The 17,757-nt window shown below is 45.3% G+C and overlaps 1 protein-coding gene across 1 annotated transcript in view; it reads right to left on the reverse strand.

Moving 5' to 3' along the window:
* The window catches only part of LOC115327108 (4-coumarate--CoA ligase-like 7), a 91,810-nt gene that overhangs the window by 37,082 nt on the left and 36,971 nt on the right, over positions 1-17,757 (reverse strand). The window contains exons 3-4 of the mRNA XM_040210874.3: positions 11,819-11,925; positions 9,434-9,645 (exon numbers count right to left, since the gene is read on the reverse strand). Of these exons, the coding sequence (XP_040066808.2) occupies positions 9,434-9,645; positions 11,819-11,925 (319 nt within the window). The remainder of the gene's footprint in view (positions 1-9,433; positions 9,646-11,818; positions 11,926-17,757) is intronic.

Genomic DNA, 17,757 nt, shown 5'->3' on the forward strand with positions numbered 1-17,757 from the left:
CGAGCATGTGTATGCTAAATGGATTATATGTTAGTGCCCCGTTGGTTACCTTATCCCAAAAAGAGTTGGATCATTTAGGAAAACCTCCGTATTGTCTTTTACTGTATTCAGAATTCCTTGGTAAATTTAATTTTTATTCTTCTTCCTGGTGCGTCAGAGTAAAAGATAACGAAGATTGTATTTAATATATCCCAGAGTTGACGGTCAGCGCTGCGTGAACGCACTATAATTTTTATAGTGTGTTGTTTTTGTGCGCTAAGAAGTGTGAACAAGAGCGTCGCCTGCTTTTCGCGGTGGGTCTATAACAGGGGTGGCCAAGCTGCGGCTCGCGAGCCGCATGCGGCTCTTCGCGTGGTAAAGTGCGGTTCGCGGCTCCCTCCCCCCCCTCCCCCCCCTCCCCCCTCCCCCGCCTCCCTCCCTGTCACACGAGCACTTTCCCAAAAAGAGAAATGGAATGCGTTTTAAATCAAAAGACAGGTTGCGGTTTGGTAGTCTTGTGCTACTGCTACCTTACGTACACTAGGACTGCTTTTGACTCAGATAGATTGAAGTTTCGTTTACTGCCCTGAAAATCCCCCCCCCCCCCCCCCCCCGTGGCTCTTGGAAGTTTCGTGGCTTAGGCAGGGCCATCCTGGCTACCCCTGGTCTATAGAGTTCGAATGCCGGACTCGGGTGTTCGGCGTTGAAACGCGTTTGACCAGTGAATAGAGACGAATGCAGCTAGCTTTTCCGCAGGGATGGGCAGTATTTCAAATACAAGTATTTGAAATACGTGTTTTATATACTTTGTGTATTTTGCAATTGTATTTAATTACCAATTGAATAATGTATTTGACATGTGTATTTAAATACTTAAACGTGGGTATTTCAAATACAATTGTAATTAAATACAATTTTGTGGGCAAAAATAATCCGCCTCAAATTTATTTTCACTGTCCAGAGCAGGAAGAAAACTACGTTCTGCACCGAATGCAGTGTCTCTCAATCAAGCACAAGTGTTTAGTGACTTTGTGATTACGGTGCTAGTCCAGGGCAAGAATAGTGACGAAATCGACGTTCACAGGCAGACTGGCTAAATAAGTGCCTGTGACAACTTGTGATGCTTTCCAGCCTGATTTCCATCCATATTTTTGCCTGGAACATTCTAAATGCGCGGGTCGTCCAGATTTTCGTAACTGGTGCGAGTTGCAACAATAAAAAATTCCCTAGCTAGTGCTGCGCGTCTTGGTCATCTCGGTTCTTTGTTGGTCTCTACCAAAATGTAATCCACAAAAAAAACTGCTTGAAGCTCTGTACTTTTTTCACCGATTACGTCCAAGCTGAATACATTTTTTTTTGTGATTATATTTTTATTACGTTACTAGAGCCTCACATACTAACTGCCGAGTGTGCGATGCAAAATTAAAATGAGATACCCAGAAACCCGTTGCAGGTGCCCTGAAGTCGCTGACTGACGCAAATTTTGAGGAATGTATTTGGAAAAGTATTTGGAGGAGACCAAATACATTTGGTTGTATTTGTATCTTGTATTTAAATGCTTTTTTGGACATGTAATTAGATTTGTAATTAAATAAGTTTTTGATAAAGTATTTTGTATTTGTATTTCGATGCATATTTGCATGTATTTTGCCCATGCCTGCTTTTCCGTCTATCTACTAATCGATCCCCTCCGAGCTCGGAACTCTGGCATTCCCACACGCTCTCATTTTCTCCTCTTCCTCGATTTCTCTCCGCCTAGCCAATGACAAGGTGAGAACGCCAGGGGTTCTCCTTCGAACGCCGGGCTTCGAGCACGCGCCTGTTGCCTTTCGCCATGATTTGGTTGCGCGTGTAAGCGCGAGGCTCACGAGACGCCAAAACGCTACCAAAGGTAGAAAGCTTGCGCAGGGTGTGGGACAACAGAAGAATCTTCATGTCTTTCTCATCCATGGCTTCCTTCTTTTCTAAAACGCCTGCCAACAGACCGATGACACCAGCCAGTTTGGGTATATGCCACCGCTGCCACAATGTATTCGGCGAACTTCACTCTTTCTGCACGTGCGACAACCTCACTGGAGCACTGCGCATATGCAGCACGAGACGGCACGAGTCATCTCGGGCGCTACCGCTTGCCTCCTGCGAACTAAAGTTAAGGCGGCTTCGCGCATGCGCCGAACGCATAGTAAGGTGGATACATAGAGAGTATTCACTGGACACCATATTTGTGGGTGCTTTTTTGAGCACATGCTCAGAACGAGCTCACATCAATAGGCTGCTAAGGCCCGCACTCTTGATGGTACGGAATGCACGTTGCAAAAGAACTGTACACTCTTAGAAAAAAGGGGCAGTATAGTCCTCCCTAAAGGGAGGAACGCTCTTGACACATATGTTCCTTCAGAAAGGGAGAAATTTTCGTCCCTTAAGCAGGGGAGGAAAAGTTCCTCCGTCGACTGCATCTCATTATGGCGGCCACGAATCGAGCAAATCGAGCTCGGTAAGGCTTAACGAGAACACTAAGTCTATTGCACGAAGCGAGAGGAGCAGGAAATGAAAACGTAACACGAGCTTTCCGCGAACTGTATTTATTTCCGAAGTTTCTTTACCCCTGCAGGTAAAGAAACTTACGTTTCGAAAGCATGCAGTCACTCAGTCTTCTCATCGTCAGCACTGCGATGTTCAACGGAGACAACCGGCACTCAGTTCGCGCACTTTATGTCCTACCTTTGCTATTCCTCGAGCCACAATTCCTTCGTCAACCGTAGCGTCAACCGCACATCACGGAGGAGTGAAAATCATTCGCCCGCAAAACCAAAAGCCGCTCTCAAAAAAAAGCAAATCCGAAGCAACTTCTTGGCTTATCTCAGCACGGTAACACGAAATTATGGCGTAGCCGCGTAGCGTAAAAGAATGTTAAATCGCTTGCCACCAGAAGGCAGGGTCAAGCAGAGTAATCGCACGTAGCTAGGCTAGGTGGCGCTAGGTACCGCCCAATTCATGTTTTACAAAAAAATATTTTATTTTCTTACGCCACAATTGCGTTTCCTTTTCTTCGGAATCTCTAACACATGTAGACACGTTGCGCACACTACAAACATCAGGTCAACATATATTGAACGCATTACACGCATCGCACATACAAACATCAATACAACAGAACACTACCCCGATCACTACTACCGAGCCCTGCGTTTCCGTCTTTTATAGTAGTCGTTTTGAACGTACGGAATTTTTCGGTGACTCCCTAAGCAAAAAAAATATTCCGAACATGTTCATTTTTTTCCAGCAATGTCATACATCTGAAGCTATTTTAATGGCTCAGGGGACGAATCTCTTATTAAAAAGAAGACGCTCGATCATGCCATAATTATTTGAAAGCCAATAAATCGAGCCGCTCCAATGTGGTTCCAAGCCATGAGTTTGTTTTCCCGCATGGCCCTTCGTTGCCAGTATTTATATTGTAGTGTTCGTTTTTCTATTTGTGCTGTTCGCGCAAAGCTGCAATTGCCGTCTTGAATTAATCTCTGTAGAGCGGATATCCACTCAGCTGGAAGTGATGCTTCACGGGCACAGAAATCGCTTTTCGATCAACTTGAATGCAGTCGAAGCCGCGACTTCCGACAACTGTTAAGTGTACGGAGCTGCGCCGTTGCGAGCTCGAAAACTTCTAGCGCTCATCCCAGCGCGCCACTTAGAGAGCAGTTTCTACAGGAACCGTAATATACTTAAACAGTAAATTAAAGGATAGCGTTTTTTGTTTTTTTTCAATTTTGCCTGTCTTTTTTTTTAATGCTAAACTTCCATTATAAATATACGTACTTTCCGTCATACTTTCGTAGTGTTGTCTTTTCCCCAGAGCGCAATCGCTCTCGGGGACCGACAGTCACATTGGCCACTGTACGATAGGAGCTTACCGTTCAGACCAGCGTTCCAACATGACTATCCACACGTCGATCGACTGCACCTAATCCCTCTAGTGGTTTGAAACTCTTTAATGTAAAGCGGAATGCCATCCTGCGACACCCCGGCCCCTCCGATAACGGCCCGACCAGCGGCATCAATGCCCGACAGTTTACGTCATCTCATCTTGTTGTTACACCACTGATACGCGAACACACGGTCACATCGGTGATAATTCCAGTCTTCTGTTCACAACCCACAACACTGCCATCACGATGTCACTGACACGAAGAAATACAGAACCACGTTGACGATGTTGCTGACACGCAGAAGAATCACGTTGAACGCCGGTTGGCACTCGGCACGGGACAACGGAACCGAACTCAGCACGGAAGGCACCTAGGCAGCCGGCAGGAAAACCTGCCTTCCTTGGACGCAGTTCCCGCGATTTCCATAACGTCGAAAACGTCGACACAGTTCCTTGTGGTGTCGCTGCTGTAGTTCCGCGTGTGTCCCGCAAATCGGAGACGGCCGTCTTACCCAGTGTATGTAGCGCTGCTGGCACTGCTCCGGAACTTCGCTGTTTCTAGCGGCTTCGTTAGCTCGTTTGATAAAATTAGTGGTAAAAACGTCAATGCAACCGAAATGTTCTGCACGTTTGGACTAGAAGACGGAATTACAGGCGGCCTTCGCTGCCGCTGAAGCTCAATCAACTCAACATTAATTTATTAAACAACGTGCGCGATATGCTCGAAAAACGAAACCGAAAGAAGATGGGTCGGGAGGGCGAAAGCTTTCTCCGGTCAGCCTGGAGGAGGAAAACCTCTCGGAGAATAAAAAGGACTTTAATTTTCCTTTCATCGGGATGGGTTTGTTTATGTGTGTTTTGGTAAACAAAAAAAAAAAAAAAAAACTTTACAAAAAAAAAATTTTTTCCTGGGGATCGAACCGTTGACCACTTGGTCAGTAGCGCGATGTTCTACCCCTGCGCCAACTGAATTTTTTTTTTTTCTTTATTGCCTGTTTTGACAATTGCACCAAGTACACACATGAGAGTGTTAAAAGAGAAACCGACAACCTCCGCTAGACCAGCGCAATTACATTTAAAATCGTTTAAGGCACACCAGCTTTTTTAGAAGCGGCAACCAGTCAGGGGGTTCAGGCTGTGCCGCAAGAACTGTTCGAATGTATGCCACGCTCTCAATAAAGTTTTCTCGCACTGAGCGTACATCGACGTCCGCATGGCGCACAGCCATTCTCGTTTTCCAAATACTGTGAAGACCGAGTACCATAATCATGTCGTACGGAACCCCACCTTCATTTTCGATGGGCAAAAACCGAATACCGAACGGTGTTACAGGAAAGTCCTTTTTTAATGTGCGCTGGAGAATATCCCAATAAAAAACTGCGTCCCAGCATTCGATGAAGACATGCTCTATGGTCTCCGGTCTTTTACAGAGCAGGCAGTTGGTTGTCCATGGAACAAATATCCCCCTACTCTCAAGCCACGACTTCACAGGGAGTGTGCCGCTGTGTAGTCCAAAGAAAAAGGATTTAACCGCTGGTTTTATCGGCATTCTTTTAACTCTTTTTAGTACATCCTGACCCGTTCCCTGCGAATATAGAGATCTGTAAAGGGGTACGGGCAATAAGACGTCAACTAAATCTTTATACAACCTCTTTCGCGTTACATTACTCAGGTATTCTAAAGAAAAACGCACCTTCAACATCTTAAAAGATAAAAGAACTTCTCGCAGGTAACCACGGACACTGCCACTCGCTTCGGTACTCGATGACACCACAAACTCTGGTAGAATATTTCGCATTCTTACTTGGATAACTGTGCGTAAAAAAACATCATTTTGATCACGGAGAAAAATAAACCGAGACACAATTTGTCGGATGAACAGGTGAGACAGTCCTAACCCACCGCATCGCACTGAACGGAACAAATTCGTGCGGGAAGAGCGCTCCCAAACTGATCCCCAAATAAAAACTGCAAATACTCTGTGTATCTTTTGCACGTTGATACGCGACATAGCCAGCGCTTGCAACACATACCACACTTTCGCTATCAAAAAAATATTGCATACAGTAGCCCGTGCAAACATCGAGAGTTCACGACCCTTCCAACTTTCCGCTTTTGTCCGGACCTTCTCCCCTGCGCCAACTGAACAAGGAGGAACTCATCCTCCTCCTTTCATCTGAACTGCCGTTCCTCCCTTCTCTGGGCAATTTGTCCGCAACAAGGAGGGACAGTCGCTTTTGCTACCTTTCTCCTCCCTTTTTTCTTAGAGTGTAGAAGCTCGCCGTCAGCACGCGCTCAGCGTTCGCGCACACAGCTATGGCCGCCAGTGAATACTCCCTATTCCGCGACGGAGCCACTAAACGCCCAACCGCCGGAAAGAGGCGAGGAGCAGCGCCGAGCGGATACCGATATGGCAGCGCACAGCCACTTCTGGGGTAACCGCTCACTCAGCGTCAAAAATACGCGCAGTGGACTCTCCGTAAAACAAAGAACCGGAGCGGAGAAAAAAAAAAAGAGCCTACCGGCACATGGAGAAACAGGAGAGGGTTGACGCAAAATGTTCTCCTTTCTAGAAAAGAAAAAACGGAGCGCGTTTGCGTTTTCTTACTGTACCGATGAGGCATTGTTTGGCGCTGCCCAAGGAACCCCCCAGGCGCGCCCTCTTCCGTGACCTCCTTCCCCTTCACAGCGCCCACGTTCTCTCGCGATTTGACAGGCTTTCTGAAATAAGGGAAGATATGTCTCATCCTGTTAGTAATATAAAAAACTATTAATTTTTCTTTATCGGCGCACGTGCACTATTGGAAAGGTCTTTTTGGGGTTTCTTTAGTGGTGCACTGAAAAACATCCCATGAAAAAACCTCCATAAAGCTATCGTTATCATTACCCACTCTTGCTTTACGTAGACAATATTCTCGTCTGTCCCTTTTTCACAAAATTTATCATAATCTGGCCATGCGTCATAATCTACTAACCACTCCATATTACATTTCCCGTCGTTTAGATCACAAGAACAAAGTGGGCGTCTTTCCATGCAACATTAATGCACTATTCATTCATTCGGCGCACTTCCGTCGAATGAAACCACCTTCCTCATGATATTGCCACCATTGATAACCTATGCATTTTTAAAGATGCTCTAACTTTTTTATATTTTTTTTATATATGACTGTGCTTATTTTGCCTGTTGTTATTTCTTTGTACTTCCCACTACCCTCTGTAATGTCCTCGGACCTTGGGGATAAATAAATAAATAATAAATAAATAAATAAATAAAACATCAGTGTACCCTCGAAATTTTCCTTTCTGTCTAAGAATATCACTATCAAGATTACCTGAGCTAGATTCAACTTTGTTGAAAACCAGTTGCAAACGACTCATGGGATGAGTTTTGTGCAAAGGAAAAAGATAAAATAAGGAGTAAACACGGGTTATTCTCTGAGAAACTCGAAAACATACAGAGTTCAGTAGCGCTGGTGAGTCTAGACAGCCATTTACAACCTTGTAGAAGAACATACGAACCCGAATCATCCATCTGGAACACAATTTTAAGCCAATCAGATTACAAACTTTGTTAGAGTTATAAGTGCACTGGGTTGTAAATAACGACCTAACGCATACTTATAAAAATATTTTATACGCTTAATATATTATCTCCCCGCATTCTATTCTCCGATGCAGCCACGGCATTCGCTGTTTTAATTGGGGTTACATGAGACGAGTTTTGTGGGACTGCTCGTGACTAACGTTTGCCACAGTTATGGTGTTGAAATGTGACTCATTGAGGCTGTAGATATGGTGTAAGGAGGTGTCAGGGCAACATGAGCAATTAGGTAGGCACTGCCTTCATGAACGGACAACTCCAATCCGATGACTTCCCAGTTTGGTAGTGGAGTCTCCAAAAGCAGCGGTTGACCTGTTTTTCGGTGGTCATGACAAACAAGGCACCTTCGGACGAAGCCGTCTATGTGGTGGTCAATTTCCGGTCATCAGACTGATTCTCGTGCTCTGGCGCGGCATTTGGATGCATCTTGTTGACCCCGGTGAAGCCTCTCAAAGATCTCCATTCGAATTTGACGACTAGATTGCCCTTGAACAACACGCTGTTTATGATGGCTAGTTCGCCGGCAACCTTGTGGAACCAGCGGACATGTCGCGGACATGTTTTAAATGCATAGCATTTATAGGGCCAACCGCAGGGATTTTTTGCCCTTGGCACGTGGCCTCGATGACGCCACAGTATCAGGGGTGCAGCAGAGTGCTTTCCTATTGTCAAGAGATGGTTCATGTCTCCATCAATGCGCCGTATGCTTGGCGCATTTACCGGGTTCAGTTAGACCACTTATATCAAGTACGCTTCCGAGTAACGCTATTTCAGCCATTTTAGAGCTCAAACTAATTGTAGCAAGTAATCTAAAGCTTGAACTTAAACTGAAAGAAACGCTTATCGGTCCTCCAGAAATGTTAAAAGGTACCTTGACAGAGGGACGGGATATCGCCCGCGCTTCCTGACGCCGTATCTGAAGCTCAGGATGTGGTATTTTTCTACGCCAATGGTCCAAGTCCGCCATAATTTGAGCACGTACTCTGAGCATGTATTGGACGCGAGGGCTGCGTCATCATTCGGTGAGGACTAGGCTCAGCTCGAATGAAAAACGAGCTCTGTGTCAGCGTTCGCAAGCGTCTCGGATCCAATACGCTTTGAGTCCAAGAAATGACGACTTACTGTTACCATAATGCCCTATTGAAAAATAAATACGTACTTATACCATCTATGTATATTACTACCATATTAAAGAATATACGAAATAAATTGTTCTCAATGAAGAGCGCATCAATCAATTTCATGTTCGGCTAAGCTTGTCCACAATACTTTACCTGTGGGACTGCGCACAAATGACAACGTTTTCTTCGCCTTTTTTTAAATTATTTTCCAATGAGTGATATTTTAATCAATGGGTCTCGCGCGCAACACTGACAATGTTTACGTCGTTTATGTGAATAATACGTTTAAAAATTAGATATATTTTTCTGTACTACCTTAATTATAATGTACGCTAATAAAACCGCGTGTTTTTTTGTTGTTTTTTTTTCCTTCGCGCGGGTCTTTTGTGTGGTATTATAAAATATGGGTCGTATGAGTGTATATATTGCTTGCTATTTTCGGTAAGGGTTCTTGGGAAGGTCTTTTGCGACCGCTATACAGCAACCGTCAAAATGGCGGCAGCCACAATAAAGTATGGGAATCAGGTGCCGATACTCTAAAGCCGCAGTCAAATTGCTTATACATTATATAAAAGACAGCGTGTAGACACTGTCTGGAGCGTGCTTCTTCCTCGTATGACGGACCCCGCTTCGTTTGTCACACAAAAACTGTCCGCAGATACTCCCGTCATGCCTGTGTGCAGCGTGTCTTCTGTATAATGTATGAACAGTGTGAGTTTGGCTCGAGTACTCCGAGCTGCGATTCGTTACGAAACTTGACTAGCGATCCTCCTGTATGAGTGGTTCGGGGCGCGGTACACTCACCCCATCTGGACCATCTGGCTGACAAAGTTGAAGTGCGTGGACACCACTCCCTTGGGCAGCCCCGTCGTGCCGCTCGAGTAGAGCACCGTCAGAGGCGTGGACCGGGGGTCGCTGCGGGCCAGCGGGGGCATGTCCGGCCCCAGAGCGAGGCCTTCTTCCAAAAGGGAGTCCAGGGTCACGTAGTCCTCGCTGTCCGAAAACAGGAAAATGTCCTGCGGTTCAGAGAGAGAAGAGCGACTGAGCGCCATGGGTTGGAAGCGCATAAAGAACACTGATGGAGTTAAGTCTTACACTCGCGTTTGTTTAAGACCGAGTTCTTTGCGATTTCTTACGACGAGATAACATACCGGGGCGCTAGCGTCATCTATGAACTGACCCTGAAAGTGCATTTCACTAAAGCGAAGCTTTGCAGTATTTGCGATATCAAACGTACTATCTATGAGAAATTTACGCTTGAAAACCCTATCAACAAAGTTTTCTAAATAAAAAAAAAAAAAGAGTTGCACGGAAATCTCAACCGTTCCATGCACGGCTACCTGAGCGATGGCGACATCGTGTTCTCTTGTCGTAAGAGATCACAAGGCACTCGTTCGTAAGCAGTCGCAACTGTGTGAGCCAGCCTTTACTGAAAGGAGCACGGTGGGAAACTGAGGGAGAGGAGGAGATGAGAGCGTGTGATAACGTCGGAGCTAGCGCCAAGCTCAGATTGGAAGAATTAGTAGGTAGTGGCCTCTGCCACTACCCACTGTATCCTTCCCGGTCAGGACAAACAAGAGCGTCGTCTGCTCCTCGCGTGGGGTATGGCTTTCGAACGCCAAGCGCCGAGAGCCGAACGCAGTCGTTCGGCGTTCGAACTGCGCTCTCAGTGCGCATGTGTATTGAGATATTCCTGTTCGCGCTTTTAATTGCCCATTCCTTCTGCACGTACACGTATTGGTGGGTGCCCCTGGTTCTTACCCGCGTTCTTTGATAGCTCTATACATTTTGGAATAAATGATGTGATGTATTGGGCCACAAAAAAAAAAACAATTACGTAAAAAATAATTTTTACAATTTTTTGGGATTTCTTTTTTTTTTTTTTTAACTCCTGGACTTAAATATACGTATCGCCGAACGTTATCTCCATCAAACGTTTGGAGATTTGTGTTTGACCTTCGTCCCTCTTGTTCCCCTTCTCCAGGGATTATTATCGTCATTCTTGTCCAGCTCGCTTGCACCTTTGCATTTAATTGCATTATAATTGTAGCGCTTTGTCGTTTTATTGTTGAGACCTAAAAGGATGGCAGGCCTACGCGTATTATTATCGTCCGTGCGATGACAATACACAAGGCATGCGTAAACAGAGAAAATGAAAGGAAAAAAAGAGAAGAGAGGTGGTGGTTAAGCATTGTCGCCCCAAATTTCAATCAGATTGGTACACTACTGTTTTAAAAGAATTGAGGCGTAGGATATTTCGGCCCATAGGTTGCACAGTTCATGAAAATGAAACCATAAAGATTAATTAAAAACGCTCCTTGTGACCCGTCAGTCGCAAAAATTCTAGAAGACCATGGTAAACGAACTCCTCCATTCGCCGTCGTCCAGATAAAAATAAAATTTTATTCTTGTGCGTGTCGGGCATGTTGGCACCTCTTGGGTGATCTGAAGGGTGCTTCCTACTTGACTGACGAGAGGGCTTAGAAGGGAAATATGGTGAATGGAAGAGCTAGCAGCTGGGACCCCATGCTAGAGTTCCAGACCTTACTGTTATCTGATTAAAAAGTTGTGGTGCAATTGGAAAAACTTAATTTTAGGAAATCCTTGCCCACAAGGCCTGCGATTACTTATTTCTTTATTTTCAGAAATTACTGCAGCGCCGAGGCCTCACAACAGCGGAGTGGGCGAAAAAAAAAAGTCACAAAACACAGAAAAAGTATATTCATGAAACCAAATCGAATTGCGCAGATTATCAGCATACATCCGTCAAAGTATAAACATACCAATTACAAATAACATACGTCATCGGGACGGGACAGCCAAGGACGCAAGTTTCTAACGTATTGGTCATCCTAAAAAAATGAATCTCTATCGGATGGCACAACATTTTTAGGCAGGTCATTGCACTCGGACGTGCAAATAGACAGTGTCTGCTACCACCAACAGGCCCCATTTTTGCACAGAATATTTTTTGTATAATCAATTTTATTTTTTATTAAAATATAATGATTCTTTCTCAGTTACGTTGGCGTCTGGTTCCAACCCCTAGCGCTTCTTTGTAACGCACACTGGGCATCTGGCAATGCATAGTCTATTTCGATGTAGAGAAAAACACGGTTTACTTTTTTTTTCTCTCAAACACCTGGCATATTTTTTTTCAAACAAAACACACAACAAAACTTATCTCACCTGTATGCTCCCGGCGGCCTCCCGCACCTCGAGAACTTTGTCCAAGAGCCCGGCTTCTGTGACTATGAACGTAGGCTGCGAATCTTCGAGCTGGTAAAGTAGCTCTCCTGAAAGAAGAAATCAAAGCGACGGCAGAAAAAGTAAATATTAATCTTACATGGCATCAAAACTTCCCACACTATATTTCATTTCGCTTTAGGGAGTTTGTGTCAGCGTTCTTTTACTTGAAGTAAAGTAGAAAGTATATGAGAGGTTATGAACTTCAAGTAAAGTAGTAAGTACACCGGGCGCGATGTACTAAAATAAAAATACAATCACTCTAAAAAAAAAACACAAAAAAACACGTGCGTCTATTTTTCGGCACAACACTCGGAGAACCAAACAGAGCAACTTACGGAGGCAGTTCAGCGAATGCAGATGCCGAAACATATGTTTAGACTAAAAATCGCAGTCTGAGTTGTGATATTAAGCTATACAAAACGTCACGCTAGCATTGCTTAATATCACAACTGCGTTTTTTGGTCGAAACATATATTTCGGCCTCGTAATTCGCTGAGCTGCCTCCGTAAGTTGCGCTGATTGGCTCTCCAAGTGCTATGCGGGAAAGCAGACGCACGGGCTTTTTTTTAGAGTATATAAATGCACTCTAAGAAATGCCTGCGCATCTACTTACCCGCCAAACACCCGAAGAGCCAATCTCTGCGATCAACCAAATCAGCTCAGCGAAAGTACTCTTTAAACCAATATTTTATGATTTCTTTCCTTCCCCTGCACACATTATTTTTTTTACGCACGCATTTCTTTAGGGGTAATCGGGGATGCCTCCGTTATTTTCGGAAATGGCAGCGAATATTGGATAAAGCCAAGTGGCCACAGACGTACGTACACCCGTGAGCGATATGAAGGTGAACAGCCCTCTTCTTGTTTTTGAAGCTCCTGCAAGTTTTGGAACAAGCTCTGTTCCAGAAGAGGGCTAGAACGCAAAGTTCAGACCTCCAAGCCATGTACCATTTGAGACGTTGAGAGTTAATATAGCTTTATTGAGCCGTAAAACAGGCAAGAAACCAGGTAAGGTGTTCACCTTCATATTGCCGGCGGGTGTACTTGCACCAAACTGCAGCGGTGCAGAAAAGTGCAGGGCACTGTACTTCCCATTGCGTTCTAAGGTAGGCTTCACTCGCTGCAAAGCAATGCAGCTTCTGCGGGACATGCAAACACTAAATCGAACCAAGCAAGTAATTATTTTTCGAAAAGGGCGCCAGGGTTAAGCGTACTTGAAGAGAGCAGTACGCCAACCCCGTATACTCCCGCAAGCAACCCTCTCGTGGAGGAGTGTCCTCTCCTAATATTCTTAACCTTCACGCTCGCGCTGATGGAGCGAGAAGTATCCAGAGATGCTGCGGCAAAGCCGCCCCCAGTACGAACGGAGCGATGCATCGTCTGCTGGAATTTTTCGGTGAGAATAGCATTCGAGTATTTTTTTTTTTTTCAGTGTTGGCAAATCATTGCTTTGTGATACAAATTTAACGAGACCAAATTTGTGGAATGTACCTTGAAGTCAGGTGTCCTACTTTCCTCGAAAATTACCAGAAGAAAACAAATACTTTGTAAAGTACAAGTACGTACATACTCTGAGGACATACTTCGAGTAAAGTACGAGTCTTTTTTTTTAAACATTAAGTACAACGTAGTCAAAGTACTGTAAAACCCTTTACTTTCGCGGCCTTTTTTTCGCGAATCGATCACAGACAACAGAATCGCGGTCACTATATTTCGAGAATTTCAGATGCCTGCATTGAAACTCTTAAAAATCGAAATTATCGCGCGCCTTTAAATTTTGCGAAATCAGTTCGCGAAATTCTCAAAAATTAAGGACTCGCGAACGGTTTTACACTATTTCCCAACACCGGTTTTCGCCGACACTTTTCTTTTTGCCTTCCGCTGCACTCTCCGCAACGAAGAGGTATGGCGCATGCACGGCGCTATAAGTCGTGTCTGCAGACTTCGGGATCTCGTAGCGGATTGCGGAGAGGGTTGAGGGACGGCGGAAATAATCCGCCAGAGCTCCGACCGCAGCGACCCCTACAATCCGACATAGCCAATCAAGCGGCTCCAAACGTGCAACATCATGGCGCTCGTTGGCGTTGTGTGTTTGCCCAGCACCGACGAAGCCAATCGCAGACCAGTCAGTGCCTAATTGATTCAGTCGGCGAGAGCAAACCGACCAACATTAGGTGCTGCTTGATTTACTTCATCAAATCGTAGCGTCGGCTCCGCACGGACTTAAAGGCCCTGTCACACTGAGGCAACAGTTGGACAACTCTATCCAGTCGTGTTGCCGGCGACCCTGTCACACCGCGGCAACAACAACAGTCGGGCAATTTGTTGCTGCCGCCCGGCAACCGTGTTGCCCGATTTGTTGTCCGACAACCCTATCACGCCGCGCTGACGGCGAGGACAACACGGGGAATCATCTTGATTGTTTACCTTCGTTCGTGTGCGGCGTGGAATCGCTGGAAATGTGACTCTACAAAGTGCTAGTGCGTTCGAAAGGCCGGGAATTACCGCAGTACGACATCAACCAGTGACTGTGATCAGAAAACTTGACATGGGGAGTATTTTCCGCTCTTTATTTTATCGAAATGTTCTTCATTCGCTGACAAAGCAGATGTCCCTAACCGAGGAAAGTGACATCGTTGATATATATTCGGGATTTACGCCTCCGTACGAAGTATTTCTGTCCGGTTCTTTCATGCAATTCCTATGTCTACTGTAAAATTGCGATAGCACCGGCAGTACCCCAAAGCGTCTTTTGTAACGTGGTGTTGAGCTGAACTTACAGTGCTTCAAAACTGCGACACTGACACCATCGGCCTTTATAACAATCGGTGGAATAAATATTTTTCAAAGCTGTCTACTTGCCTACCGCCTGCTATGTGATCGCTTCATTCCCCCAAGACGTCCTGGGTATTTTTAAAACAAATCAGGTGTCTGGTAGCGGCTGTTTCCAAGTTTCAGGCATCAACAATCATGATCAGAGTGATCGTTTCATGCTTCCATTTTTTATTATTTGTTTTTCCGGATTATTTTTATTATACTTTATTAGAGTAGGCATGCCATTTTATTTCACTGTCAGTTATGTGAGCTGGTCTCTCGGGAGTTCTAATTTCAAAAACAGTCTGAGCGTTCACGACCATTTCGAAAATCACTTTCCGTAACTACACAGCAAAAACATTAATCGAAGATATTTTACCTGCACGCCAGCCCTAATTATTGTTAAAAAAAACGTTTTCCAAGCCTTTGTTTGAGTAAGACTTTATTGATAGGGGACTAGCCCTACCCTCGAAGCTATCTATGTTGTCGTGTTGCCGGCCTGAAATTCGCTCAGCCAGCGATCAGGGCAACACACGTTGTCCAACACAAGTTGCTGCTGTTTTTTGTTGCCGAAAGCTGTCACACCGAGGCAACATTTTAGTTGTCGTCCATATTGTCGTACTGTTGCCGCGATGTGACAGGTTTGTCGGACAACACGGGGAGCGAACAACAAGTTGCTCGACTGTTGGACAACGTGTTGTGTTGCTGTTTCCATCGTGTTGCCTTAGTGTGACAGGGCCTTAGGGGGCGGTTCAACAACTTTTCTTCTTTGCGTATAACTACCAATCAGAATAAATCCCTGACGTATGTAAGCTATCAAACACGCATTAGATGTTTCCCCCCCCCCCCCCTTTCAGTATATCCGCAAAAAAAAAAAAAAAATGAAAGGAAACCGAGCATCGTTTTGCCCCTCAAAGGGGCCGTGCAACAATATTTACTTGGAATGTGTTTTACTTTACACGAGCTTACTGGCACCAGTGGGACCCAAATATACTCGCACCCAACGAAACTGACCAGGAAAGACATTTGTTCCGGTGTGATTTCAAGGACAAAAGCGAGCGTTTTCATTCCATCTCTCCTTCGTAAAACTTGATGGCGTAACTGGGGGATCGCAGTACCCCCCAGTGACGACATTTGAAAGCGGCTCATAGATTGGCACCCGAGCATTGCGTGAGCTTTCCATCTGGGCTTGTGAAAATCGATAGCTCGACAAGCATTCGGGTAGCGGCCCGTGTCCAATCGCTGCAATGACGACAATAGCCGAACCATAAAAATAGCCTGGAACTCAGCGAGTGTGCTGTGCTTTTCCAAACCCAGCGCGTGGCTATGATATAAACATTTGCGGTATATTATCACCTCCAGATCACGTGGGCGCTTGTACTGGCTGCGAGTTGAGGGGATGAACGCTGCTGGTTTTAGAGCCCAGTTCTTAGGCGCCCGTTTCCGGCTTGACCGGCGTCGCCATCGCCGTCGGCGTAACCGCGCGCGTTGCGTTATGGGAATAATGCAAGGAGGCGTAACGGCGCGTTGCATTATGGGACAATTACCCCGCTAGATTTAGCGTGAAAATGTTTGCTTATTTTCTCTGCTAAATTTAGCGAGGAAAGTTTTTTGCTAAATTTAGCGGTAACATTTTCCCGCTAAATTTAGCGGTAACATTTCCCCGCAAAATTAAGCGGAAAACTTTCCACGCTCAATTTTGCGGTAACATATGCAGTTTAAATTTAGCGGTAACATTTCCCCGCTAAATGAAGAGAAAAATTTCCTCCCTTAATTTAGCGGTAACATTTTCAGGCAAAATTTATCGAAAACATTTCTCAGCTGAATTCAGCGGAGAAAGTTTCGCTAAATTTAGCGGGAAATTTACAGAAATTTTTTCGCTAAATGGGAGGGGAGCAGGAGAGAAGGAAAAGAGGGGGTCGAGGGGCATACCTTCCCCTCCGTACCCTCCCCTCCTCCTCCTCAAGAGCTGAGCTCTAATTCGGTATTACAGGGAGTTGTAAATGTCTTTCATTTTTGTTTAATTTTTTCTGCGACTTTTATTTCATGTGGTGAAAAACGAACAGGTGGTTCATGGGTCATTAACGTCAGGGATTCGTTCTAAGCGATATTTGCGTAAAGTACAAAAATCGTTGCATTGCCCCTTTAAAGGGATATTTAACCAAGGAACTTAGTGGCCATAATAAATGGCGCACTTTCTTTCCACGAGCCAGCAGCCGCCGGTGTGCGCGAGCAACACGCTACAAAAATGACGTCAAAGACCTCCATTCGCGCTTAAGAGGACAGTGAGATGTATGGGCTTCGCGCCAAAGAGGAATGAAGACAAGTTTTTCATCTACATAGCGGTGTCTGGTGTAAAAGGTGAGCGATTGATTGCTCTAACAAGCACGTAGCTTTCACTTTTAGAGATGAAAAGCCTGTATTTGTTCTCCTTTGGCCCGAAGTCCATGCATTTCACTGTCCTCTTAAGCCCGAATGGAGACATATGACGTAAATTCGTTGCGTGTGCTCGCGCACACCGGCGGCTGCTGGCTCGTGCAAAGAACGTGCGCCACTTATTATGGGCACTAAATTCTTTGGTTCAGTATCCCTTTAACTCGCAGCCAGAACAAGCGGCCACGCAATCTGGAGCCGATTATATGCCGCCAACATGTATCCTTTAGCCACGCACATGTGGTTGGCAAGTCACGGGACGTGCGCTGAGTTCGAGGCATTGTTATGAATTCTGCTATTGTCTTGATTGAAGCGGTTGAACACTAGCAACTACACGAAGGCTTGTCGAGCCATCTATTATCGCGAGCCCAAAATCGAGGGCTTCACGAAATGCTCGGGTCCAGTCTATCAACCGCATTCGAGTGTCGTCACTGGGGGGACTGTATATCATCCCCGGGGACACTGCGACTTCCAAACTACGTCATCACGTTTTGCGACGGAGAGACTAAAAGAAAACTCTCGCTTTTATCCTTAAAATTTCACCGCACCAAAGAGGTTTCTTAGTTAATATCGTTGCGTGGGAGTACACTAGGGTCCCACTAGTGACAGTGAGCTCGTGTAAAGGAAATAAG

The sequence above is a fragment of the Ixodes scapularis genome, unplaced genomic scaffold (assembly GCF_016920785.2).
Source record: "Ixodes scapularis isolate PalLabHiFi unplaced genomic scaffold, ASM1692078v2 PGA_scaffold12__126_contigs__length_90152505, whole genome shotgun sequence".
NCBI lineage: Eukaryota > Metazoa > Arthropoda > Arachnida > Ixodida > Ixodidae > Ixodes > Ixodes scapularis.